The sequence below is a fragment of the Eschscholzia californica genome, unplaced genomic scaffold (assembly GCF_041429995.1).
Source record: "Eschscholzia californica isolate CP2 unplaced genomic scaffold, dmEscCali1.0.p SCAF_4, whole genome shotgun sequence".
Lineage (NCBI taxonomy): Eukaryota > Viridiplantae > Streptophyta > Magnoliopsida > Ranunculales > Papaveraceae > Eschscholzia > Eschscholzia californica.
Window position 1 is genome coordinate 37,627,787 of NW_028238461.1, and position 27,520 is coordinate 37,655,306.

The 27,520-nt window shown below is 37.3% G+C and overlaps 2 protein-coding genes, 1 long non-coding RNA gene and 3 pseudogenes across 10 annotated transcripts; 2 read left to right on the forward strand and 4 right to left on the reverse strand.

Moving 5' to 3' along the window:
• Nucleotides 1-1,390: 1,390 nt before the first annotated feature.
• LOC147544468 (uncharacterized) lies at nucleotides 1,391-1,957 on the forward strand. Its single transcript, XR_015224085.1, has 2 exons — nucleotides 1,391-1,465; nucleotides 1,755-1,957. It is a non-coding gene; the product is annotated as an uncharacterized LOC147544468 (long non-coding RNA).
• Nucleotides 1,958-2,915: 958 nt separating this feature from the next.
• LOC147544469 (uncharacterized protein At3g28850 pseudogene) lies at nucleotides 2,916-5,243 on the forward strand (annotated as a pseudogene).
• A 1,097-nt stretch (nucleotides 5,244-6,340) lies between these two features.
• Nucleotides 6,341-10,620, reverse strand: LOC147544470 (urease-like; annotated as a pseudogene). The gene is made up of 10 exons (XR_015224403.1): nucleotides 10,252-10,620; nucleotides 10,055-10,163; nucleotides 9,154-9,293; nucleotides 8,891-9,032; nucleotides 8,712-8,803; nucleotides 8,006-8,215; nucleotides 7,699-7,860; nucleotides 7,102-7,236; nucleotides 6,870-6,941; nucleotides 6,341-6,610 (listed from the first exon to the last, which is right to left on the reverse strand). The product of XR_015224403.1 is annotated as an urease-like (transcript).
• Nucleotides 10,621-10,779: 159 nt separating this feature from the next.
• Nucleotides 10,780-12,628, reverse strand: LOC147544471 (lysine histidine transporter 2-like; annotated as a pseudogene).
• Nucleotides 12,629-14,041: 1,413 nt separating this feature from the next.
• Nucleotides 14,042-16,484, reverse strand: LOC147544472 (plant UBX domain-containing protein 1-like). 3 transcript variants are annotated; one of them, XR_015224404.1, is made up of 7 exons: nucleotides 16,403-16,454; nucleotides 15,377-15,445; nucleotides 15,174-15,241; nucleotides 14,899-15,028; nucleotides 14,698-14,802; nucleotides 14,175-14,607; nucleotides 14,042-14,071 (listed from the first exon to the last, which is right to left on the reverse strand). XR_015224404.1 is itself a non-coding variant. In XM_086638645.1 (6 exons), the coding sequence occupies exons 2-6, from the start codon at nucleotides 15,393-15,395 to the stop codon at nucleotides 14,402-14,404; spliced, it is 528 nt and encodes a 175-aa protein (XP_086494771.1). In that variant the 5' UTR covers nucleotides 15,396-15,445; nucleotides 15,980-16,429; the 3' UTR covers nucleotides 14,249-14,401. The 3 variants fall into 3 exon arrangements, 2 of the variants coding, with proteins under 2 accessions (XP_086494771.1, XP_086494772.1); XM_086638645.1 differs by lacking the exon at nucleotides 14,042-14,071 and having other exon boundaries at nucleotides 14,249-14,607; nucleotides 15,980-16,429; XM_086638646.1 differs by lacking the exon at nucleotides 14,042-14,071 and having other exon boundaries at nucleotides 14,296-14,607; nucleotides 15,377-15,442; nucleotides 16,403-16,484.
• Nucleotides 16,485-16,700: 216 nt separating this feature from the next.
• On the reverse strand, nucleotides 16,701-23,960 carry LOC147544473 (uncharacterized). Of its 5 annotated transcripts, none has more exons than XM_086638639.1 (8): nucleotides 23,828-23,960; nucleotides 22,750-22,982; nucleotides 20,971-21,192; nucleotides 20,750-20,886; nucleotides 19,156-19,508; nucleotides 18,729-18,825; nucleotides 18,334-18,621; nucleotides 16,701-17,886 (listed from the first exon to the last, which is right to left on the reverse strand). In XM_086638639.1, the coding sequence occupies exons 3-8, from the start codon at nucleotides 21,116-21,118 to the stop codon at nucleotides 16,876-16,878; spliced, it is 2,034 nt and encodes a 677-aa protein (XP_086494765.1). In that variant the 5' UTR covers nucleotides 21,119-21,192; nucleotides 22,750-22,982; nucleotides 23,828-23,960; the 3' UTR covers nucleotides 16,701-16,875. The 5 variants fall into 5 exon arrangements, with proteins under 5 accessions (XP_086494765.1, XP_086494766.1, XP_086494769.1 ...); XM_086638640.1 differs by having other exon boundaries at nucleotides 20,971-21,152; nucleotides 23,828-23,894; XM_086638643.1 differs by having other exon boundaries at nucleotides 20,971-21,178; nucleotides 23,828-23,893.
• Between the last annotated feature and the right edge of the window lie 3,560 nt (nucleotides 23,961-27,520).

Consider the following 27,520-nt stretch of genomic DNA (forward strand, 5'->3'; position numbering starts at 1 on the left):
TCTCTCACTTGCTCTCTCTCTTTAGCTCTTTCTAAAGAAGAGTTGTTGTTGCTTGTGTTGATGTGTTAATGTGTGATACTCAACCCCTATTTATATACAATATAAGCCGACATAGGTAGTCACCAATTAGAAACTCCAATTAGAATTGCCTCTCAATTGAAACCGCCAATTGATTTGGAAACTGCCTCTATTGGTTTCAATTGAAACCGTCTCTATTGGTTTCAATTGAAACCGCCTCGATTGGTTTCACTTAAAACTGCCTCTCACACTTTCATCTCTTCCTCGTGTGCTTCATTTTCCTTAAACGTGATCAAGCCGTCTTCAAATAGCTCAGGATCAAGCTCAGATAAGATCCTACGAACATTGAGTGACAAACTCTGAACAGCCTGGTTCTAGTGGTTTCTAGCATTTTTCTCCAAAGCCGGGAAGATAATGGGAAATATAGCTCTACGGTTTTGCTTGATCAAGTTCTCTATATGATCATTATTCCAAAAAAATAGTGCCCGTTCCGCCATCTGTCAACATGACATTGATTATAGAAACATTTTTGTGTAATTGTGTGAAAACATATAGTAATACAGCTTAGGAGGAGACAACACCAAATCTAGAATCTTCAATCTTTTCATCAATGTCTGCTCGATTTATCTCTCAATCTAGAAAAAGAATTGCAAGGAAGAAAGTGTTTTTTCGAATGAACTACATAGAAGAAAATTGTCTCGATCTTTTGCATATATATCAACAATTTGAGTCATCACAAGCTCGAGACTGGATATTAATATCGCGACGACAATGCATAATTTTTGGCTTTGAAATATTTGCATCCTACAAACAAATAGTAGTTACTCGAAGTGAACTTATCAAAGCATAATACCTGAAAGTGTGGACTGTTGATACAGCGAGCGAGCAAGCTGGCGGAACAAGGGAACCATACACCGTTGAAACTCCGGCAACTGAGTTGCTTCCAAAACTTCCTCAAGCTCCCCTAAGAACATGACCTCTTTTGCACTATTTGTGATTGGCCAATACTTTAGTAAACCCCTTATCACGGTATCAGCAAGCTTGCAATCTTTCTCGACAAACTGAGTGATGCAGTAACACAACTGCTGATGGTACATGGGTATGTATTTGGGCTTATGGAGAGATCAAAACTCGAACAAGAAACAGTTTGTGTTCTTCTTTTAGTGGTAGAGCAAACCCATTGATTATACTACCCAATCTATATAACAAGGGAGGAGGGTATCTTTTCCCCTCCTCCCAATGACTGAGATTTAATCTCATGAACTTATAAAGAGTGGTTGGGATTTAATTTCTAGAAACTGGATGGTATAGATTGGTTTTAAAAATGATCTAAGGGGCTTAATTAGAGGAGAAAGATAAACTAGCATCTTTCAAAGATGTTTTATTTTGAAACACCTTCCCCGCCCATTCTCCTTCACGATACTTCCTCATTACCACCAGGCACCAGGTACCTCTTCCTCTGTTTCGATCTCTGCGGCTCTGCCCGTATCTCTCTCAAACACATACAAACACTAATAGTCGATTCAGGGTTAGATTCCATGTTCTTCACCTAGAATGGATTCAGGGTTTCACGTTTTGTACCCCAAATCGATTTAGGGTTTCATATTTTGTACCTAAAATCAATTTAGGGTTTCATCTTTGTCTTTCTTTCTTATTGCTGCCTCCCTTAGTACCATTTTAAGTACAATTTTCTCTCTCTAAAACTGTTTCTCTCACTCTCTTCTATAACTTCTTAGGTTTAAAGGACTACCGGCAAAGGAGAAGAAGGCTGGCTTATGTAAGTGTTCTAATTGAGTTGTTTCTACTTGGTGTTGCTTTCTTTTTGTCTAATTGAGTTGTTTAGCAGTAATCTCATGTTCATAGCATTATCATTTATAGTTACCTTAGGATTTTGATGTTGAATTTTGTTTTACCTATTTATTTAGATTAACTTTAAGTGCATAGTTTATGTTATCATAGCTGATGTTGAATATTGTAGTTTATTTTGTTTTTCCTCATTTGCTTTCTCTCTACGCAAACTATAGAATCAAAAATTGACTATACAGTTTCCATTTGTAGTCAATTTACGAAAAAAATTCCGGTCGGCGACTTCAAACTTAAATTTTTTTTTTTTTTCAGTCATTTCCCTTCGCCGGAATTTTTAGAGAGAGAGAGATGAGTGAAAAAAAAAACTTTAAGTTTGAAGGTCGCCAATTTTCCGGCCGGCGACCTTCATCGGAGAAGAGAGTGGTGACTTGGAGAGAGAGAGATGAGTGGTGGAGAGGGAAGTGAGGTGGAATTTAGGTTTTCTTTTTTATTTTATTTTGAAAATACATTAATAGGAGGGTTAGTTATGGCATTTGTATGAAAATAGGGGGTCATATTTGAATTTACAGAAATTTGGGGGTCATATTTGAATTTACAGAAATTTGGGGGTCATATTTGAAGCTGGTCACAAAGTAGGGGGCCAAATAGGAATTAACTCTTAATATTCTGTAGGCCCCAAAAACTGGATATACAAGGTTTCAATTTTTTTCTCCCTCTCCTTGTTATCTTTCTTTTTCTTTCCCTCCTTTAAATAGGTTGGATTTTTCCTTTGTGAAGTTAGAAACTTTTATTTCTGTTCTTCTATTGGTTTTGAAGTAAGAATAATTCGTTAATATATATTTTTTTAATGAAAATGTAGATTATGTAATCATATGTTTATTTTAATGTATTATAATTCATAGAATGAAATTGTAATTTTTTAATTCATAGAATGAAGTTGTGATTTTTTAGATTTCTTACTTATAGTGAATGCATCAAATATATTTTGAATGGTAAATGAAATATTTTACAAGATGTTATAACTCTAATGTCTTAAGATGGTGGATTTTTATATACAAGACAAACATTTTGATATGAGAAATGAATGAAAAATGAAGTTAACTTGCAGATATGATGAAGATTTCCGTTTCCGTACGAGTCTTAGGGTTTCAGTTCGGAAGAACCTCACGTCTATTGGTATTACTACTGCGACTGTGTTTCTTGATGTCTGAAGAAGAAGAAGACGAATGAAAAGAGTGAAGAGTCAAATGGAACGAAATAACGAATTTATTGGTTCTACATTTCTACTGGTTTTCTGTTTGAGCCTGTTGTCAGTCCGCTATAATGCGCAGGGAGGATAATGTGCGTGCCTATAGAATATAGATGGAGCAATAGATACCACTTGCACCCTAACTATATAAATGATAAAATGTGGCTACACTAAGATATAAATAAGAAATTCACCCTTTGGTGCAACAATTGGACACCCCTCTTAAGTCGATGAAGTCATCGTGATCGAGTCTTGGTGGAAGTAGTTTATAATCAAACTTTAACGTTTCTTACCAAAATCGTTCAAAAGCTCCTCTTTTTTTCTCTCATTAAAACTTGAGTTTCTCTCTCTAACTTCCTATTGCTTCGTCTTTGAGACTGTAGGTCAGTGCCTTTAGAATTTATGGAGGTGCCTCTAGAATTTAGTGCATTGTTACTTTTGGAGGTGCCTCTAAATTTAGATACACTACCAACCTGATTAACGGTTGTTGGCGTTATAATAAGATATAGATAAGAAAATGAATAGTTGTACTGCACATCTTTCGAATATTCTGATGTAGTTGAGAGGAAAAATAAAATTAATATCTATAATATCTGTTGAATTTGAGAGACATATGCTTATAAAGTTCCCGGTGATGATTTCAAAATGAAAAGATGCATAGAAAGTTGACCCTGCAATCGAGATGGTTGATTTTGTTCTTTTTTAAATCGATTTTGAATTTTCGATGACTTGTATCTTTTCCCGACCATAGTCATGTAATAGTAGTTTTTTTAGTTGGACAGTTTGTATCGACTCTTAAAATTTTCGAACCTAGTCTTCAACAGACGCTACAGAACTATTGCAACAAGGGATCCCCGAGAGTGGGCTTCCTGGGAGGATGGGAGTCTCTCCTATGGTGATCTTACATGAGCGCCCAAACACTTTTTAACTTTGATTTTTCTTTTTATAAAATACTTTTTTTTTTATCAATTTTTAATAAAAATTTAGTTCTTTTTCACTTTTCTTTGGGTGCTTCTAAAGACACCGAGCTAAAAAGCTGTTAGCATCCATCTCTGTTAGCACCAGGCCCAACCACTCCTTTCTCTATTAGCACCAACAAACTATGTAGGCACCGGTCCCCTACCAATAACTCCATCTCCGTCCATGAATCTAATCAAGAGTAGAATAAGGAGATAAACTAAATTAATGTCACGCACAAAAACCAATAAGAAATCTCACTTTCAAAGTTTCTCTCTCTAAGCAAACTGAGTACCCGATAATCTAAATCGAAGCTTCATGGGGTTCCCAACTCCACCACTCGAGATCATCAACCGATACAAGGATTATAAGAAAACCATCAATTAGTCTCAAATTTAGAAGACAACGAATCACCCAAGCTAAATCTGCAAGAAAATGGCTCTGGTTCACTCAAATCAGTGTGGGTTCAAGTTGTTGAAGATGAAACAATATCGAGTTTGAATGGAGGTCTCGAAGATTTTGATCGAGAGAGCATTTTCACATTGAGAAAACCGACCGAAGGACTATCCCCAACAAGCCAAATTAATCTTGAATCACCAAAATATGAGTAACTTGGCGATGCTTGTTTGTTCTTGAAGAAGGGAACACCAAAAACATGTCCACCAAATGGTGAGAACAATGTAGTAATTTACTTCACAAGTTTAAGAGGAGTGAGAAAAGCATATGAAGATTGTTGTCAAGCTAGGGTTATATTAAAGGGATTTGGGGTTAAGATTGACGAAAGAGATGTATCGACGCATAGTGGTTTTCGAGAGGAGCTAAAAGTGTTATTAGGAGTTGAATATAGAGGGTGGGTTGCCGAGAGTTTTCGTAAAAGGGGGAATGTATTGGTGGAGCAGAGGAAGTAAAACAATTACATGAAGATGGGGAGCTAGAGAAGTTGTTAAAAGGTTGTGATTTTGATGATGGTGTTTGTGAAGCTTGTGGGGATGTGAGGTTTGTGCCTTGTGAGACTTGTTCAGGTAGTTGTAAGATTATCTAATAAGAAGATGATGATGAAGAAGACAGTGATGAGGAGAAAGAAGAGGAAGAAGAAGAGGGAGAAGAAAATGGAGGTGGTTTTCATTATTTCATAGATGTCCTGATTGTAATGAAAATGGTATTATAAGATGTCATGTTTGTTGTTACTATAAGAGATGAAGAGAAGCTTCTCTGTGATCAACTAGGTTTTCGAATGTATGTGTTTTGTTGTTTGTTGTACAGTGAAGAACTTTCATATAAAACATGGAAGAAGTGGTGTAATTTGAGTGATAGACGGTTGTAGATTTTTTTTTTTTTCTGGATTCCAATTTTAGGTAATAAAATTGTGTACTTAAAAAAGAAGATGGAAGAAGCAAACGAAGGTGAACGTCACCCACATTAATAACAGGTGCTTATAGAGAACTCGGGTCAATGACCATTGACCCCGATCAATAAAATTTTTGGATGCTAACAGCCTTTTGGCCCGGTGCCTTTAGAAGCACCCCTTTTCTTTTTGTTATCCTAAAGGTTTCCAAGACAACGTTATAATGAAAAAGCAACTAAAACAAATCATAGTTGGAAATTTTGAATTAAAATGGCTCTCAAATTTTAGTTCCCCAATATAGAACTAAAATATAGGGTTTGAGTTGAGAACTTATATTAATTTTGCTTTTAGTGCAAATAGAAAGACAAGACATTTCATCAAAAAGAAATTGCTCCTTGCTGGAGGTAGGGCTGCCTCAAGCCCCCAACCCATACTGAGGTGGGTGTATACAAGTTTATTAATATGAAATAGTATGACTTAATACGAATTCGGCCAGCGAAGAAGAATTCATTAATGAAAGTGAATAAGATCTTAGCTTTCTTGAAGCTTCTTCTTCCACCATTTTTCGCTCATTCTAAAGTCACACTGATCGGATCATTTTACTTCTATATGATTTTGTACAATTTCAAATCCAATTCTGGTTCTATTTTTTTTTTTTATCCTTCTTCCTTTTCACCGTTTTAAATCTTCTTTGATCATTGACAATGACCATTTGTTAGTGAAGTGGGGAAAGAATGGTGATGACAAGCAACAAAAAAAGCCAAAAGAAGATTTACTCACAATGTTGTATTCAGAAAATTTTCTATTTACTCAAAATGTTTAGTCTACAAAATTTTGGATATAAACCTAAAAACACACAAAGAAAGCATGTCAGATTATGACACATTCTCACTGAAAATATTCTTAGTAACCGGGTAGATCATATAATGCAATCAAGTTTAGTTCTACACTATTTGCATTCTCTGAGAATTGGTAAGACCATGTTCTAGAAGTTTAAGCCATTACTTCTCATCAAGCTTAAAAGAGGAAGTAATTTCGCGAAAGAGGAACTGTAGTGGCTGGATTGCCAGCGAGGGGCACCTCATCTGCTCTCACTGTATTAGTATCTATTGAAATAAGTGGAAGTGCATCATTCCGCTTCATATCAAGCTTAGTAAGAACACGAACGTTACTCACGGCTTCAACCTTCTTCTTCAGCCCGTACTGTGTGTCCCAATTCCAGCTTCTTTCGCAGCCTAATATCATATGAAACAAACTACAGTTATTATGCATTTAGTAGTAGCCGTAGTACTAAGATGTCACTTGACAGGCCAAGCCATTGTGGCATGGTGCATTTATAGCCCGTGGCATTCATTCGTAAATGGGCCGTCGCTAAGTGGGTTTTGCCGTGTAGTCGGGGTTGATGAACGGGCCTTGTCAGGCTCTTTCTGGACCTGACAAGGTATGTTATGAACCTCTACACTAACGTTACAAGAAGAGAGGAGGTGGTCGTGCCTTGCTGACAAAAGCGATTGAACTTGAATTTCCAGCTGTGCCAACTGCACCAAACATAGGTTTCATCATCACCTACAAAAACTCGAGATTAGTAAGCCGTGTTAGAATCTAATAATACCAAGTGGAAAAAGTGATTTTCATCAACTTGTGGACCATATCTTCAGTCCGTCAGAGTTACTGTCATGGGGAGTAAACAGTTGATGGATTATAGAAAGAATAAAGCAAATGTTACCGGTTCAGGCGTAGAAATGCTGGCATCTGGGTCACCCATATTAGCCCATGCAACTTCACCGCCTTTGATAACCATTTCTGGTTTTACTCCAAAGAAGGAAGGTTTCCATAAAACAAGATCAGCCAATTTCCCCACCTGTGGAACCAAGTATTTGGTAGTTTACTAAGTCTGGAATTCATTTAGTAAGAAATTTATCAAGAGTTCAATCCGATGTTAATATGCCACTCTTTCCTCCTTTTCTTTTCGTTTTTGGTATTTTTGCGGTTCAAACACTAGGATTCTTGTGTCAAACATTCCCAATCATTTTATTGGTTTGACTATATGAAATTGCTGTACATTTTTACTGTACTTGACCCAAAAAACCACTCTATGTATTGCTGGTTTTATGTAGTCTAACAATAGTTGACCCAAAAGTAAAAATAAATGAATACCCTGATACCCCAAGACAACAAAATGTGTACAGATGCGGGTATTCAGAGAACTATTTTGCGGGTCTAATCTGGGCGGTCGTTTGTAAAGGAAAATCAGGAATACATGATATAATCCTAACTACCCGGTTCTTAGTTTTTCTGAGACAGGTAACTGACAATAGCATACCTCAATGGAACCAACGTACTGCGAAATCCCACAAGTTATTGCAGGATTTATTGTATACTTGGCAATGTATCTTTTAATACGAAGATTATCATTGCTGGACTGCCTATGATCAAGTGGTCCTCTCTGTTCCTTCATCTTGTGAGCAGTTTGCCACGTACGCACCTGGTAAGAGAATCTATATGTTCGATCACGAGAATTCGGCTAGAATTCGAGAAATAATATACATAGAATCAGATAATATTAAAATATTTACATGACATATCATTTAAGATGTTAAAAGTGTTAACGGTCGAGAGAGTTTTCATACCTCACCAATACGGCCCATAGCTTGTGAATCAGAAGAAATAATACTGATAGCTCCCATGTCATGCAAAATGTCTTCTGCAGCAATTGTTTCTGCCCTTATTCGAGATTCAGCAAATGCAACATCTTCTGGAATAAGACCAGCATGACATTTTTCTGTCCACATAATTCCAAAACATCTGGAATAAGACCAGCATGGCCACCTGCACCTACACTGCTCAACAAGAAGGATAAACTCAAAGTAAGTAATGATGCATGATTTTAATTTTTTTTTGAGAAGACAAAAGAAAATGATATAGGTAGAGAAACTCATTTCAGATAATATCAACATTATGCTTATACGAAACCAAACTTAAAAGTAAGTGATGATGCATGGTTTTCATTTACAAAATTTGAGGATAAAAGAGAAATTAATCAAAGAAAGAATCCGCATAAGAAGTGTTGTAACTTCTATCCAGTGATAAAGATAGTCAGAATAAAAGGTTTACCAACTCAGTATAGGCTAAGAATCCACTTATAAGTAGTCATTATTTCCCATGGTAATAAGAATTTGGTAGAACACCTTCTGGGAAGAAATAGTTTGTAAACAGACATAAAAGAGTGAAAAAACAAAAGTTATGGCTTGTAAACAAAATGCAGGTTAAATTACAAATTCGTGAAATGTTGAGTTATCAATGACGAAGATATACAAATAAGTACGCCAGCGTCACCTGTGATAAGTTTGGATTGTTCTGCCTTTGAATGCAGCAACTGTATCCTCCACACATCCAGATTCGTTTAAGGTATCAGTATGTATATTTACCTGTTAATAATAAGGAAAGAATCAGGCAAAGATTTGAAAGAAAAAAAAAAGTAGATCAATAAAAGTCGTAACAATTAGAAATAATACCTGAATGCCGTATTGGTCAGCAACACTCAAACAGTTGTCTATTACAGCAGGCAGGGGTGCTTCCCCAGTCCTCATGGAGGTTTAAACCCATTGCTCCCGCTTTTATTATTTCGGCCAACCCATGTGGCCTGGAACTATTACCCTAAATAACCAGGAAGCGTAACGAAAAAAGGGGAAGGTAAGAAAAGCAGAAAGAATCTCAAGTTGTACAAACCTGAGATTCATGCGAACTTCAAATAATGTTAAATGTAGAGCTTACGAACCTTCCCTGTAAATCCAAAGTTTAAGGGGAAATTATCAGTTGACTGTAGCATAAGCTTCATGTGAACTGGTGCAGGTGTAGAAGTAGTTGCAAGAGTCCCATCAGCTGGTCCTGTCCCTCCTCCAATCAACGTCGTGATACCTTCATGGATTTAGAAACATGGGAAAACTGAAAAGATACTCAGATACTATCAGGCAATATTTTTTCTAATTGCACCGAAGACCCATTTCCTATTGGTTGCCAAGAAGACGTGTCAATATCTCTTTAGGCTTGGACTCCCTGTGTATATACGTGCAAACTATGTCAAAATCATATATAATACATGCGAACTTGGCAAAACTTACTATGTCCAAAAATGTGCAAAACAGTGGTAACATTACGTTGGGAGTTGGTGCCTAAAAAAAGTGGATCCTTTTTGTAAAAAAAAAGAAGAAAAAGTAGCCTATGAATTTTGGGCAATGTTTTCAAAAATTTGTTTGTCATTTTTATAGGTATGGCAATTGAATGTAAAGAATCATATAAGAATATCTCAAGCATTACAACTCCACAGGATTGAGAACTCTAATACACTTCATCTCCTCGCATTTCACTTGTGAGAATCATTGTAATTGGACAAAGCTTTTCATTATCTCTCTCCTGATATGGAGATAAGGATTATTGTACTAGTACTCACAACACGATAGTGACATTTTGGAGTAAAGCTGGTGATTGCAACTTAGAAGTGTCTCGAGCTGGACTCTGTTTGTAGATTAGACAGTTCACAATGGAATCACAGGTGAAGCCATGCACTAACATGAATTCCTTAGAAGATCTATGCAAAGTAGATTAACTATTATCCATAATAAAGTGTCAAAGTTTTCTTATATACTCCAGAGTTCAGGTTTAGAATTAGGATTCCTAACCGCTTGATATTGCCGTATCTATTAACTGAGGACAGATAAAGTGGACATGACAATCTACGCCTCCTGTAGTTACAATAAGTCCTTCTCCAGCAATAACCTCAGTACTGACCTGAATTCAAGAAATGGAAGAATAAGAATATGCAAGAACCAAGATTTGCATTCATATTTACTCTAGTGCTAATGGTAGAAGTATATACCCCAATAGTCATATGAAGCGAAAACGTCATCCATAATATCTCGATTTCCAGCTTTCTCCATACCAACTATGAGTCCATTTTTCTGCTTTGTAGATTCCCGTATGATCAATTATCACAGCGTTTGTAATAACAGTATCCAGGCAATCTGATGATGGGTAGCCTGAAGCTTGCCCCATTCCATCCCTTATCACATTCCCAACTCCAAATACACACTCATCACCATATACAGAAAAGTCTCTTTCAATTTCTGCATACAAGTTCGTATCACCAAGTCGGATTTTGTCTCCAGTTGTAGGCCCATACATGTTAGCATAAGTCCTACGAGAAATTTTTGTTGTGAAAAACTCATCTTCTCCTGTGGTACCTTCACTGCAGAGTTAAATTCGGAAATTAGACATACTTTTCTTGTTCTTATGGAGCCACGGAGACGCGAATAATTCTTCAAAAAGAAAGGGAGACACGAATAATCCAAACTATTTGCTAATGCAATATGGGAGGACAAAAGGGAACAAGATTTCAAGAACAGTATTACAGTTGAATGTCCCAACCTAGCATGATCTTCTTCTGAGTGACGAAATCTTTAACACGCACAGCCTCCATGACATTGGTAACCTGAGAAGGATCAACAAGACCATCCACAATGCCATTCCCACCTCTGATCACTTGCCTTCCTCCAATGCTTACAAGTGTAACATTTCTCACATCTCCAGGCTGGTCAAGCAATCAGTTCAATGATCTTAATTACGAGCTAACGGATGAAAAACAGGACAAATACATACCTGTCCAACCCCCTAAGCAACGACTAACGTAGATCGTAGTCGATTTCTCAAAAAAAAAACTAAGCAACATTTAGGACTATTCAGGCAAATATATGTAAAAAGTACAAGTGACTACACAAACTAATAAATATATCTTCGTCACTAGAAAAGTCTCCATCATGTCAAATACTGGCATGGCATAAATCTTCACAAAGAGAAAACCATAAATTCTGTCAAGTAAGGGCGAAAATGATTACAAGATATTGTTCTTGGTGAAAAAAGAACTGCAGTTTCACCTGATAGCTACCAAGAACATGGAAGAAGACAAAACAGTTGGCTAGATCAATTAGCCAACTAGGTTTGTTTAGTGCAATTAGAATATTGCCCGTAATTGTGTTCCCGAACATGTAATATCCGATAAAAGCAACAGGGAAGTAACAAACAGCAACGATGATATAGGCGAAAAAAACACCCTTCCACATTGGTTTTTTAGATGGGTTATCGGGTGTAGAAGGGATAGTCGATTGGATTTCCAAGACCACATTATGGCCTGCATAAGCAAATGCGACATCTCCTAGAGCACTGAAAAAGTCTAAAACTTTTCCTTGTGATGTTGAAGCATTCTGGGCGTAACTAACATTGGGTACAACTTCTTTATGAAGTGAAGCACCCCAAGCAATGACAGAATAGCTGCAGAATACATGAAGTGGTTATTAGCATTATCCGATATCGTCATAATAGAAACTGTGCAGTGGACAAGTCTAGGTCAATTCTGACACAAGAGCCTCTAAAACATAGTATAGTATATAGTGTTTCAGTCGCGACTTCATAACCTTAGTCCTACACAGAGGGGAATAGTAAAACAACTCTAACCCTGGCTTTGGGGGAAACTCTCTCGTGCAAGCCGATTTTTAACAAGAGTTAGCTCAAATGGGCCTCAATATTTAAGACACACATAATAAGATCGATCAAGATTGAAGGTTAACATACCTCAAGGACATTACTGCAGCAACAAGAGACAGCCAAGCCAATTTGTTGAGGTTGGGTGCTTGGGCAAGAACAAGATGAATAGAAGCAAATAACAATATAACATTATCCAGTAGGTGAGTTTTAAATCATCTTCAGGCCAGTACAAATCATGCATCTTCTTCAACAATTGCCCTCCAGTAACCATATGTACAATATCAACACCAATCTCAACAATCAATTGTTGAGGTACGATGATCCATAATCCAAGTTTTTTGCCAAAAGCATGTTGCCCAAGTTCATGCATTTCCACCATTTGCCATAAGGTGTATAGAGTAATGATCCAAGATACTAACATTATAGTCACTCCAGGACCCCTACAATCACAAAACATTTATATCAGACGGATTTACATGCTTATAAAATTGATAGATTGACAAACAAACATATTGAAAGACAAATAGATAGAATAAAAACGACACGTACCAGCCAAGTTCAGACATGGCATAAGGAAGGCTAAGAACACCAGCACCAACCATAGCAGTAACATTGTGGAAAGTTGAGTACCACCATTTAGCATTCCTATCACATGCTCTAGCTAGATGGTTTGTGGGGAGTTCCATGATTGTATAGCTTTAGAACAGAAAATGGGTCAAGTTTATGAAGAAGAAGAAGAAGAAGAAGAATAAATGAGTGTAGCTAGACTAGGTGTCCTATTATTTGCTTTCCTTTGCTCACTACATGTGAAGAAAACGAAATTACATGAAATAGGAAGTTCACTAAATATAGTAAATGAGTAGCTAAACTAGGTGTCAAGTGTTGATGGTGATGTTTGGTGTTGTGTTGCATTTAGAATCTTAAGAGTTTGTTCGTTAGTCGTTCATACTACTCTCTTCCCTTCGGCGTTGTTAATACTTGTTCAAAGTTCGCACGGTTTTTAGAGATTCGAAATACTCTTAGTCATCAAACTGAAGGCTCGCCAACTTTTAGTCTTTCTATAATGTTGAAAAGACTAAAATACTTTTTGTCTTATTAGCGACATAAACTATGAAGTTTATAGAAGAGCACAGAGGAAGTTTATTAGCTTTACTGTTTGAGAAATCATAAATAGAGAGCACCTGCAATTTCTCCAGTAGGGACTCTTATCTCTTTCTGGGTTTTTTCCTACTATAGTAATGATGAAAGGGAGTGGGATGTATCCTGCATTAACAAGGTCTACTCTCAAGTTTCCAACCATTTTGAGGTTGTGTATAACTGTACTCCATTTACAAGATGTCTTAAGAATAAACTCAATACGTGAGATTTTTTATACGGCTCTCAATTGTCTACTTAAAATCAAAAACAAAACTTCCCATTACCTAAGTAATTTTTAAGTTTTGAAAGTGTTGAATCGGGATGTCTCTCGAAATCAGGATCTCAATATTGTCATCTGAGAAAGAAAATTTCAATTGATACTTGACATACAAGACAATTTGAGTTTTTTTGTGGAGTTTTGCATTGGAGATGCTTTAACAACTTCTCAATAGATTGTTGTTTTCATCAATAACTTTGTCTTAGAAATTTCAAAAAATTTATTGTAGAGAGACGGAGAGATTGTGTCTTGCAGAGATTGCGAGAGAAGAATCAGTAATGGAATATGGTGGTGCGAATGAATAATTTGCATTCTTCTCTTTATCCAGCGAGAGAAATATAGATAACAGAGACGAACTACGAGGGAGAGAGTCTCCTAGTGCAAGAAAAGTGGGCCTCATGAGGCAGATTGTGGAAAATGAGTTTTACCACATTCTTCGCAAAATTTTGCAACGAAAAATCTGAGATCTACATTTTCTGGTACAATCAAACATTGGAAAAACGAGTTTTTCGTAACCAAATTCGAGTCTCAAGGGGACACTATCTAAAAGACTTTGGTATGATACTATGATTGTCATCACAAGAGTCATAAATCCAGGCGTCTAAAAGTAAAGATGGAGAGTTGCTAACTAACTATGAACTCTAATTAACATAAAAACCGTGCCCCCACGGACCCCTATGTAGGGCCGCCTCCGATAAACGTAAACTATGAATAATATGTGAAACCATAAACACAAATAAAATAACTTCATTCTTATTACATTAAACAGCATGAATAATTTCTTACTATATTTATTACGACATCAATAATCTCTTAATATATCTATTGCAGTTTGATTCCCCACTTACCTGCGAAAAGCAAACCCCTAGTTATTAGATTCACCTCCATAAGCGGACTCGCTGTGTTTCATGAGCAAGATCAAACTGATATCATGTTACTGGGACCGGATTCAGGTTAAACTGATAAAACCCACCCAATAAAAACCATAACTCGGTTTGATAAAACTATAGAAGCATCGAAATCATGGAATCTAGGATTTTGAAGTTGTGCAGGATCGAGGAAGAAAACTATACCATCACTTCAGTTTAAACCATTTCGGTTTCGTGGATTTTTTCTCGGCAGCTTTAAATTCTTGGGTATCAAGGGAGGGTTCGACTACTTTAGGTTCTGGGGCCGACTGCTCCGGCTTGACCTGCTCTGAAATGAGGTCATCTAGCCCATTCAGAGACTGAATCTCATCTTTAAGGAATGGTCCTAAATTAGCTGTTGCAGAATCTTCCCCTGTTCATTCCATGTGTTGAACTTAGTCATAAGAAAATAGAATTTTCGGTCTTGGAATCATATAAAACACTTGATTAAACAAATATTTACCTTGTGGTAGGTTATATGAGAAATACACAATAGCACCAGGAACAAAGCCAGCAGAATAGAAATCCTGAGACATGTCTTTTATCTGCTTCTTTGGAGGTGCGGTATCTGAAAAATGTGAAAACACGAAATTTTAGCTTCCAAAAACTCAGAGTCATTTACTCTTAGTTGATCAAACCTTTAAATATTTATGATAGTACTAACATATATAGAATGGTAGTTCTGGCCGAGTAACTACTTTTGCGAGAAGATCTATCAGACTTTGTAAAGTTTCTGATGGGTGAAACTCTGCTTCTAGCGTGTAATTATCGGGGAAACGGACTCTAACTACCGCCTGCGCAAACGAAATTCAAATAATTTTGATATTGATATGGAAGTGACCCATCGATAAAACATTGAGCAATGAAAAACAAAACCCATGAAACAATAAAAGATTCGAAAAAAGGGTAACATACAAATATACAATGAGGCTACATTACCTTAGTTATTCTAGCTCTTCGAGCAGCCTGCACTGCTTCTCGGAGTTTACGTGTCTTTAGGGATTTATCTGTTACAATTCTCAGGATATCAAAAGAACCGGAAATAAATAAAAAAAAATAGTACTAATGTTATAGATACCAATCTGGTCGTATTAAAATTATTTGGTCAATTAGAGTATAAGTAATGTCGTAACGATCGTTACCATCCTTTTTCGTTGACATGGTTCTATAATAGTCCTCTGCAGTGAACTCGTGGATGTCATCCGGCTCTTCTGTCAGGACAATCAATAACACAAACAGTTTAAGAATGAAACTGCACATAAATAAATATATACTTCGAATAAACTCCATCGCTTCATTTTCCTGATATAATTGGTGCATACCATTCATAGAATCTTTCTCTGATATGGAAGTTGTCAATGTTTCAAACACACTGATTTCTCATAATTAGTGTAATTAGTGTAGCCTAAGTGAGGAGACCTGAGGGTCGAGACAACTCTAAGTGAGGAAACCCGAGTGTCGAGACTACCCTAAATGAGAGAGAGTCTGGACTCTGGAGGGACTATTGATTAAACACCCAACCGAAGCAGGCTTCACAAATTGGCTTTATTTTGGGATGGTGGGGTTCTCTTTTGGGAGTGTTAAGCCAGTCATCATGTTTAAGGTTCGATTTCGAGTCATCTCATAGCTTCAACTGTATCATCGGGTTTACTGGATCGAGTCTAATCAGATCTGAGTAAAATTTCAAGTAAAGATTAGTAATACACATAAGTGATGAAACCACATAGTAGCTAATAAAGTCATACCTGTGGAGTTTACTGATTCAAAGGGTCAACCCTAGTTAACTAACTGTTAGGAGGAGTCAAGAGAGAAAGTACCAAAAGATCTTTTAGGGTTTCTGGTTCTTCAATTAAAGATCAAAACTCAACCAAAAAAACAGACTAATTTACTGACTGTTCACTCTTAATCAAGAAAGTCAAGACACCACTCATATTCACAGGCATCCATCAGATACAAATTGAATTCAAAGGAAACAACAATAACAAAAAACAGCAGATTGAATCAGATAAACATAATGACCTAATTGAATTGAACTCAATACAAGATCAAAAACCCAGATAGAAGACCACAAGAACTTGGATAGAATTGTGGAAATAATTGTTACCCAAAGAAATTCAAACCCCATAAAACACAAACCCAATCTCAGAAACATTAGAGAGAAAGAGGACCTTGGGTATGTCAGACTCCATGGTATCAGAGCTTGTTGTCAGCTTTCTCCCCTTCTAATTTTGAAGAATCTCAACTTGTAATAACTTAGCAATACTTTGTGTTTAGGAATCTAAACTGAGTGACTAAAATAAACCCCAATAAGCCATCCAGATAATCACCCAAAATCAACCTGAATCAGTACATTCAGACATTACAAAACGAACAAAGGCAAAAATTATGTACTCCTTTGAATCAAATCAATTCGGACTTCAAATCAGATTTCATATCTCACTTAGAGAAACAACGAACATTATAAGATTTGATTAATGCTATTATTTCCATAGCAAATTAACAATAATGTAACACCACAAGAAGTACAGTCAGTTGACAAAATCTTGAAAAAAGTCTATCATAGTAAAATAACAAAAAATAGAGAATTTGGAATGTCTCATAACTACTAAAACCGAAAAGATTATAGTCAAATGCCGAAGACTTAACGTCTTGACTTCTTTTTCGATGACTTTGATGATGTAGAAGCCTTGGGTTTTTCGGTGCTTGGTTTGGAAGTACTGGCTGTTGCTTGATTTGTTTTAGATTTCGAAGTGTTGGTATTACTGCTGCTGGATGCATTACCAGTCTCTTGTTTTTCTTTGACAACTGCACCTTGAGAACCTCTTACCTGAGCGGCTCTTTTATCTTTTCGTTTAGGTCTGTAACTGGACCTCTCTCTCCTCGGTAGCCATCGTTCTGGATCTGGTGGTGGGCCTGGATTCGCAGGGTCGAATCCTTTCGGGTACTTGGGCTTTCTCTTTCGCTTTTTCTTTGATTTTGCCTTTGCTTTTGCTTCCTCGTATACATCGATGTTTCGTAAGTTATCGCCATTCTCGTCATGTTTAGCACCTGATGTCTTTTCCAATGTGTCCACATCTACGCTTTTCAGGCCAGGCAAGGGCTTCAGTTGCTTCTCATAAGCTTCTGCTTTGTTCACATCTACACGGGTCGCAGTCGTTACAAGCCCGACTAGAGCCTCAACACTTCCATGACTCTTCACCAAATCCTCATACAAGCGAGCTGCTTCTTCCTCCCGCCCGTGCTTGAGCTTAAAGGAAGCAGCTTCATGCATGATTTGGTCAAGCTTGTTATCTTCACTCATGGCATTCGACCACCAACTGATTGCGGAATCGAACACCTTTGATGCACCATCGATGTCCCCAGAACGCTCTTTTAAGGACACAAGTGTGGCGACAGTGGCTGGCATGTGTTGTATGTCGACTATCTTCGACAAGGATTCTGCAGCTATCTGAGGGTGATTAGCAGCAGCAGCAACCTGTGCACGTGCGAGGAGGGCCACCTTGGCCTTCTCTGGGAACCGATCAGCAAACTGCAAAAGGATTTCTTCAGCTTTGTTGGCTTTGTTTTCTCGCACAAAAACTGCAGCTTGAAGCAATGCTGGAGTGACACTGCTGGGGAACATGCTTGGGAGAGCAGCTACCAGTTCTCGGGCCTGCAAACATATACATGATTCAAGATTTATGCATATGAGAAACTAAGACGTAAAAACCCGTTGAGATATGATACACCAAGAGGGTAATGTTCATACTAGGTCAGTTATAAGAAGTTAAAACATAAAGAACTAAGAAGAAATGACATTATTGACTATATAGGGTTTTGATAGACACGGGGGTCATTCCTCCTTTTGGATATGGTAGTAGATACTAAATAAACCTAAGATTTAGGTTATTATGAAGAATAAGCACTATTCAAGTCTTTATACAAATGGTAACCCCCAGCTTACAAATTTTCACCACCCTGAAAATTGAGATATTGTTATACCGATGAAGTCTATGAGTGCAGATAGTTGCTCTTATATGCTAGGAAATTGAGGAGCAAACTTTAAATGAAATAGATAAGGAAGCATCAAAGTAAGAACACAATTTGACAAGCAACAAACCTGATCTATCCTGTTCGCATAAAGGAGTAGAAGCACTCGATTAGAATATATCGCCTCTTTCTGTTTCGAAAATAGCTTCAAATCAAGCCCCCTAGTAAGCTGAAAGCTATTTGGCGTAGCACCTTTCTCTATCAGCTTATCGAGTTTTCTTAGACCATCAGATACATCTTTTGAACCCTTCAATGCAATAAGATTGTTTATTGCCACAGCAAGTGATGAATCATCGGGCAGATTTCGGTTAATAATGTCAACATATGTTTCAATCGCTTCTTCTGGGTGTCCAAGTAACTGAAGAAAATGATTCAATTTACAAGTCAATAAACAAACTTCATTTTACATTAGCTGCTAAATGTTTCAACTGCAAAGATTAGTTTGACAAAAAATTATATTATAACCTGTCGAACATATGCGAGCTGTACAGCAATAGGAGCAAGTTCAATCTCTATCTCATCATCAGCCCAGTTATCATCCATTAGAGTTTCTTGACCAATTCTGTAAACATACAAATAAGGGGGAGTCAGAAGAAAAACCATCAGAGCTACGGTAATGAATTCAAAGCCGACATATAAAAGAGTAATGAACTGATGCTCGGACCATAAAACATAAAACAGTAGAATGCATAATACCAGTGGTGCAAGACTATAAGCAACAACAACCGTAAACACCATACGTGAATAGTAAACAATTAAGGGATGAACAAGTCTTGGAGTTGGTAACTCAACAGCGATTCTTTCTACTAGTTACCTGACCAAGCACCAAATAAACCAAATGCACTACCAACAAAGCTCAAAGTATAATAATTCCATAACTCAATATACACACCTTCTAGCTGAAAGCAATTGTTGTTCTGCCTCTGTATATTTATTCCCCTCGACCAAAGAACAAGCAACATTATAAGCCAGCTCAAAGCTACTATTTGCTTTAACTTTGAGTGCATCCATCGTCCCTTGAACCTCAGAAGCTCTTCCTGCAGAAATTAAACCGGCCACAATATTGATTTCTAAGGACTCAATTTTTAACTTTTGAAGCTTTTGATAAACATCCATGCATTCCTCCATTTTCCCCAAACGATACAGAATCTGTGATTCCAATTGCATGGTGACAGATGTTTTCTCTTGACTTGACAGAGATTCCAACGCCTCATCCAACTTGTTTTGTCTATATAGACAATATGCCTGCTTGGAGAAACCCGTTGTTAGAAAAATAATAGAATTCATGGTTTAAGTCTTTCAGAAAATTATCACTTGAAAGACTACCAACAGAAACGCAGATAAACAAAGCTTACAGTAGGAGTCTAACAGATAAAAAAACATAATGCATGACTAAAATTGGAGCTACTCGCCAGATTACCATGTGAAAGTAACTACCTTAGATGATTGGTACCAAGAGATTGCGAGATATATACACAAAAATGAAACAAATTACTCTTTTAGGGCTAAAAACCCACATTCAAGCGTCTTAATACCAACTCAAACAACATACTAGTGATCATATAGAAGTGGTAGACGATAGCCTAAGCATATTACATTTTCATTATCCAACCGATTCATTCTCAATTTTCTCTTCATTCTTTTTAACCAGAAAGAAATTATTAACTGAAATTTTCAAATCAAAACCAATATAATTGAAAAGCCTCAAGAATCACAAAACTATTGAAAAACAATCAAGACAACACTCAACCAATAGTTAAATATGTGGAACAGGCAAGTGCCTACTAGATACTGCCTATCACAAAGTAGTTCATCTTACTGCTCAAATTCCGCCTCACAAATGCCATCTGAAGAGTAATCAAGTTGTATATACAATGTTCAAGGACAAGTATAGATATTAGGGCAATAAGCTGGTAACGTAACTTGGACTTTCAGTGGTTATCGTACACTAATACAAATAATTACGCAAACACAGTACAAGCCTTCCCCACACCACGAATTTAAGAAACGACTAACAAGATCAAGAACTTCGCAGGATCCAAACGGATGAGTTAAGGGAATTAGAGTTTACTTAGCTAGTTTCTCCTGAGCAAGTTTTCAATTAAAAAGGCTGAGAACGATCTCAGTTTGCAACGAAATTATAAGGTAGCTACCAAGAAGTACTCTTGCAGTGATGCGAATGAGATAGCTTCCCACATGGAGGCATACCTTGTGTGAAAACAAATTTTCTCCAATTTTTATACCCTGTTTACTTGCATACAAGTAAGACCATTGGTTGCTCAACAGTGACAGAGCAGCCGCGAGCCTGAGTATGGGCCGAAATCATTCCAAATCAAAACCAATATAATTGAATATAACCAATTACTAGTTGAAATTTTCGATAACACAATTGTAACACTGAAATTAGGGAACCAAACTACCAGATCAATAACCTAATGCATCAAATAAAACCAAAATTAAGCAGTGATTTAGCTAATTACAATTACCTTATAGAAACCAAGATCAAAATTGACATTTTTAGAACGTTGAATAGTTGAAAGAGCAAGATCTATATTATCAACTTTAATCAAAGCCACAATCTTACAGCGCAATGCATCCTCGTCGCCAGGAACAATCATAAGAACTATATCAACAACAAAAAAAAACTGATGAAATTAAAAAAAAATGAAACAATCGAATATAAGAGGGTTGTTTAGAGAGAAAATACCTTGATCTGCAAGTTTAATGGCTTGTTCGTATTCAGATCTCTGAATATGTCGATTGAGAGAAGAGAAAAGATCTTCAACTGAGACATTATTAGGTTGAGATGATGATTGTTGTGAGGTTTTAGGTTTCTCTTTCGTCTTAGGCGCCATGAGATTTCCGTTTCTTCAACTTCAACAGGATAGGCTAATAACAGTATCAATGGCACAAATCTAGAAAACAAAACCTAGAGAGAGAAAATCAGAAAAGAGAACATAAGAAGAACAAAGGAATAAGGTCAAAAAAAAATATTGATTACTATATAAAATAAGACTAATTAGGTGAAATGAGGTCACACATCATCTATATTTTGAAATTACGTAGAATGAGTACAAATATTCAATTAGTCCATATTCCATCAACCCCACAATAATATCATATACTAAATATATATAAAGTTTCTTGCATCTAAACTATATCCTAAATAAAAAAGTAATAACATTAAGGATACACACATGCCTGTCAATCACATGAGAGAGAGAGAGAGAGAGACTTGGTCCAACCCTAGCTAGGATTAGTGAATTAGAGGGTAGCCATTGCCCTTGTTCAAAAAGCTTCAAAAACCATTAACCTTTCCTCCTCTTACTAAGACTACAAAATGTTCTTATGAGCCTGATTGCCGATTGCGCTGGCCCATGAGCCTAGTTTACACCGGCCCAGCAAGCTGGTTTGACACCAATATAAGAGCACATAAGATCTTGACTTAGTTACTCCAATATGTGTGTAGCTTTAATAGGGTTTAGAAGACAACTGCTAGAAGAACTTGAACATGATAACTAATCACTATAATAGGTCAGACAGTAATTTAGCATACAAAGATGAAGTTTCCATTACATTGAACAGGAAGGAAGAAATAGTTGGTTTTCGCTGTTTAAATAGAAAAGTATGAACGAAACGGGAAGGACGAAAAACAAAGATAAAGATTCATAACCTCCAAAATAAAGTGCTTCGTTTTTTCCTGCAGATGCCGAACTGGTTGGTTCCATTTGACTCATTACTTTGTAAAGGTATAATGTGATAAAGTAGCTACAATATGCGGATAAAATGGCACGAATATACGAGTAATACAGTATAGTTGCCATCTACAACCATCTAACTCTTGGTTGGTAACCAGAACCTCCATTTTCATTTTTTATTTATCAATAAGAAGCCTTTCTTAGTCTATGTTCTACAACACTCGTATGAAATGTAATAACCAGAGGACTAGACATAGAGATCTACAGGCAATAAGTCATCCCTAAAAAATCCCAAACTCAAAAGTCTTCTCCTCGGAAAAGATTATTGGGTATATATCTAATAGTAACACGTACAAAATGATGGCCGCAGTTACATTTTCACCTTATACCAAGCAACATCGATAAGTTTTTCAAGCTCAATTAAACAAGCGACATATGTTCGGTATTACGTGTGCGTAGATCTATCTATCTAATTCACAGTAACGAGGGAAAGATATATTACAAGATCCCACCAAAAAAAAACGGTACACGGATACCAACAAATTTCCCACCAAAAAACCCTAATTTCAATTTCACAAACTTTATGTGAATTTTGCATAAACCCTAATTTCAGTTGGTTTGTGTTCACATCAAGTTTGATAACCCTAATTAAACCCTAGTTCAAAAAAATTAAACCCTAATTTCAATTTCTCATCAATTTCAAACTAATTACATTACCCTAGCTCATAATACACATCAATTTCAGGAGGTTTGAGTAGTTTGAATGGATTACAAGAGAGAGAGAGCACCTGTTGATTACAAGAGAGATGAATGGAGCACCTTCGAGATTCAAACTCGGTTTGAATAATTGGTATTGCTGCTCGTTTTTTGCTGGGATGGAGATGATAGAGAGAGCACCTTCGAGATTCAAACTTGAGTAACCCTAACTTGATTATCCACCGAGATTCAAACCTCTGAAACCCCCACCTTTTCGAGTTTCAAACTCGGTTTGAACAACCAGCAAAAGCTGGATTCGTTGGGGCTGGGATTAGTGGTGCTCAAAAGGCCGGGCCGGGCCGACCCGGCCTGAAAGAGAACGGTCCGTGCCGGGTTGCGGGCCGGTTCGGGTTGCCTAAACCTGGGACTGTGACTTGACTCAGGGCAGGCCTATCCGGGCCGGGCCAAACCCAGATTTGACCGGGCTAACCTGTTTTTTTTTTATTATTTTAATATGAAATTCAATTAAAACTTAACTAATCCAAAAAGTAAATTAAAAAGAAATATTATAAATATAAAACTATTTGTAATAGAACTTACTTAAAAGAAAATAAGACTTATCACGTAATATTAAAGTAATGACTATTTACCTAAAAAAAATTGAACTTATCTACTACAAAAAGTAAATTAAAACAAAATGGAACTTACTTAAAAAAATTTATAGTATTTACTAAAAATTTCTTCTCTTACTCGAAAAGAAAAGATTTTCTAGAACTTACACAAAAATGGTTTAATGAAACTTACCTATATATTTTTTTATATTCTCTAACATAAAAGGAAAAAAATTTCAAAACTTACATAAGGATATGAATCCTTAAAATTTCTTCTCCAACTTAAATTTGTTATATTTTCTAAATAGGATATAAATGATTAGGAGGAATATAAATATTTAAATAAAAAAGAAAAAATAGAAAAAGGAAAAAAAAAAAAAGTTGTCGTGCTCAACCCGGGCTTTTCCGGGCCGGGTCGGGCTTAGCCCGTCGGGCCCAAAATAGAGGCCCAACCCGGGCCCGGGACAGATGTCGGGTTGACCTGGCCCGTTTTCCGTACAGGCCAGGCCTCCCAGGGCCTGTACGGAACGGGCCGGCCCGGCCTTTTTAGCGCCTCTACTGGGATGGAGAAGATGGAGCGGGTTATTTGCGCCCCACGTTGTTGCTCGAAGACGCCCAGTTTTTTCGTTTCAGAAAGGATGGGCTTGTTTAGCCAATGGGCATTTCGGTCACTCCACGTTACTAACGGCACCACTCCGTTTAATCTTAATGAAATCACCAAAAAGTGAGGGTTTCTGTAATTATAAATAAAAGGTGGGTGTTTCAGTAATGTGTATTATGAAAAGGTGGGGGTTTCAGTAATTGTCCCGTCATAAAATCCAAATTTTATAATCTTAACCGTTAGATCAGAGAAGTACAATTGACCAATTGAGACGGTTTATTGACTCAAAACAATCACAATAACTATATCAACAACAAAAAAAAACCGATGAAATTCAAAAAAATGAAACAATCGAAAATAAGAGGGTTGTTTAGAGAGAAAATACCTTGATCTGCAAGTTTAATGGCTTGTTCGTATTCAGATCTCTGAATATGTCGATTGAGAGAAGAGAAAAGAACCTCAACTGAGACATTATTAGGTTGAGATGATGATTGTTGTGAGGTTTTAGGTTTCTCTTTCGTCTCGATGGGGAAAAATTAGGTTCGAGAGGGATTATCTGCATAAATCTTCTGAAAATGGGGTTTGTCTTTATCAGTTTCTCTCAAGGAGCGGTTAAAGACCCCCAAGCAAAGTGCAATTGGCACCCGGTAGAGGAGATTGACTGACCCCGCCTATTGGGGAATTCGGGGTATAAAGGGCACGGATCGACCTGTCCAAAAGCCAAAGCAAGTGCTTGGACTATCCAATGGTATTTCAGATTGTGTTTCTTTTTGCCTACCAATATAACTTCAACAACAAAAAATCAATAATGTGATTGTAGTCTGAATCAAAGTTCTTTCCACGATGGTTTTGTTTTCTTTAACTCCTCGTTGTAGAACGATAATATAGGTTTATAAACAAAGTTGTGTTCCACAGTAATGTAATGATGATGATAAGAAAAAGAAGAAGAAAATATGAAAAAGGAAAGAAATTAGGATAACTGAATAGGTAGGGGGTGGGATCGAGTGTGTTCCCCAGTAGACACCAAGTCCATGTCATGTGCTAATAGGCACCGTCATGAATTACAATTCCGTCAGTTGCCTTGTGTAGGGGCGCTAGCAGGGCCTGAAAAACATAACATACGCCTTTATCTGATATGCTTGTTTCACTTCTCCAAGTTCCACTCGCTCATTCCCGGCGTAGCTTGTTGCTTGCTCGCTCAATGCTTACGAACGAGTGTAGTGCTTGCATCCCATTAAAGATAGGGCGCAAACCTTGTCTACGAAGCTTCGCTCGCCTTAAATTGACAACTCCTTTGGGGCTCATAGCGTCTTACCATACACCCCTTCCTATAGTGACTTACCAACATTTTAATATTCTTTGTCAGACTGATTTGTCTGAACGACTGACTTGGGTTAACATGTGGTACATTTAAAGCCAAACAAAGAAGTGGCCATGTCTTAGTAAGACCAGGCCCACAACAGATCTGGGTTTCGATACAGGGCCTACTCTTAAGTGGGCTTATTAAACTCAATCTCCAATCATTCACAGTAAACCTATTGAACCTAAAGGAATATCAAGTCAAACCCGAAATCGTAAATCTTACGGTCCACGATTCTAACAGGTCCTCGATATATGCACATACCAAGCGTGATTGCGTGAAACGTTAATTCTCAAGTTATCGGGTTCAACCTCTATGTACTTAGGTGTATCTTACCCTTTGAGTAGGAATATGTGGCCTCTATTCGGGTGTTTGTTGTGTTACAAGTTCCGGTTTGTTGAGGATTTCCAATGGTGGCAGGTCATATGAGATCTTGTTGGTTTTTGAAGAAGACGCTTATAGGCCATTGAATGCGCTTGTCTACTGTCTATATGTTGATTTAGCTCAAAGTCTGTTGGAAGGTCCACTCCACTCGGCCAAATCGAGTGGACTTGGTCCCATAGGAATCCTATTACAACTAGGATTCCTTAGTAGTTAGGATTATATTTAGATAACTATCATAGAGTTTTAGTAGTTTTCAATCTCTTCTTTGTATCCTATATATACATAGCCATACACATTGTAAAGTTAAGTTATTGTGAATAATAAAAGGTATTTTACCAAAGTATTCATTCCTACCACCAATAACTTGTCTTTCTCTCTCTCGGATCAAACCGAGACTTCATCTTCTTCTTCTCCCACTAGGCTTCACCGAGTGTGATCATCATCATCTTCTTCCACTCGTCACCTTCGAGTGTCTACTCGGTTATAACCGAGACATCAATCAAGTCTCTCTCTCGGCTTCATCCGAGAGTGACAATCATCAAGGTATTTATATTTTCACATGGTATAAGAGCCAATTTTTTTTTTAAACCATGACTACTCCCGAAACTTCGGAAACTACTCAAGTTCATTATACTTCTAATGGTGGCCCGTTTGATGTTCATCATTCGGACTCTCCCACCACCATTGTCATCACACCACTTCTAACCGGTGATAACTACTCCTCATGGTCACGAGGAATGACAAAAGCCTTACGAGCTAAAGGCAAACTAGGATTCGTTGATGGAAGTGTCGAACCACCCACCGATCCTAATGAATTAGTTCAATGGGGACGATGTAACGATCTCGTTTCTAGTTGGCTAATCAATTCGGTTGATCCACCTCTTCGATCATCCATCTTATATGATGAAACCGCCTTCGATATTTGGAAAAATCTTTTTGATCGATTCCATCAAACCAATGCTCCTAAAATCTTTCAATTAAAGAGAGTTATTTCTTGTCTCAAACAAGAGAATTCAGATGTTTCTACATACTTCACAAATCTCAAGGCTCTTCAAGATGAACTCAATTCCTTGTTAATAACTGAACCTTGTATATGTGGCCATGCTCGTTCCTTGATTGAGAGAACCAACCAAGATAGAGCTATGGAATTTCTTCAAGGTCTCAATGATAGATTCTCCTCTATTCGGAGTCAAATTTTGTTGATCGAACCCTTCCCATCTATCCTTCGTATTCATTCACTTATCAAACAGGAAGAAGTTCAACAAAACCTTGTTACTCCCATGAATATTGACTCAAATACTGCTGCCCTTGCCGTTGGTTCAAACTCATATAATCACAATCGTGTTGATGGGTCGGATAAACAAAGAAACAAGCGACCACGACCATATTGTGACAACTGCAGGATCCATGGACATGACGTTTCCACATGTTTCAAAATCCATGGATACCCGCCAAACTACGGTCAACGAAACCGGACCCGAGCTCGGCAAGAGCCGTTGGCTGCTTCGGTCTCGGACCAAGCTGGACCGGGGGTGCCTACAGCAACATCGCTCACCCCGAAACAATATCAATCGGTTTTGGCATTATTAGATCAACACAAACAGCCCACAACCTATCTCCGTCTCAACAAAGATCCTCTTGTTAATCTCACCGGTAAGTATACTTCATCTTTTCATCCTCCTTGGGTTATTGATTCCGGAGCCGCTAAACATATATGTTCGGCTCTCTCTCGTTTTTCTTCATATTCTCTTGCACCTCCAGACCTATACGTTCGATTACCCGACGGTTCACGGGTTAAGGTGCACCATATTGGTTCTGTTTATTTTTCCAATAGATTTTATTTACAAGATGTGCTTCATATTCCATCTTTTCAATTTAATCTCATATCTATATCTCAAGTTTCTAAA

Coding starts and splice junctions, on each gene's coding strand:
- LOC147544472 (XM_086638645.1), bottom strand. Junction 15,029..15,173: donor GAAGAGCTAGAATAACTAAG/GTAATGTAGCCT, acceptor TCGTTTGCGCAG/GCGGTAGTTAGAGTCCGTTT. Junction 14,608..14,697: donor CTCATATAACCTACCACAAG/GTAAATATTTGT, acceptor TGGAATGAACAG/GGGAAGATTCTGCAACAGCT.
- LOC147544473 (XM_086638639.1), bottom strand. CDS start 21,118: ATGGCGCCTAAGACGAAAGAGAAACCTAAAACCTCACAACAATCATCA. Junction 20,887..20,970: donor CATTAAACTTGCAGATCAAG/GTATTTTCTCTC, acceptor TTGTTGATATAG/TTCTTATGATTGTTCCTGGC. Junction 18,622..18,728: donor AGCTCGCATATGTTCGACAG/GTTATAATATAA, acceptor CATTTTCTTCAG/TTACTTGGACACCCAGAAGA.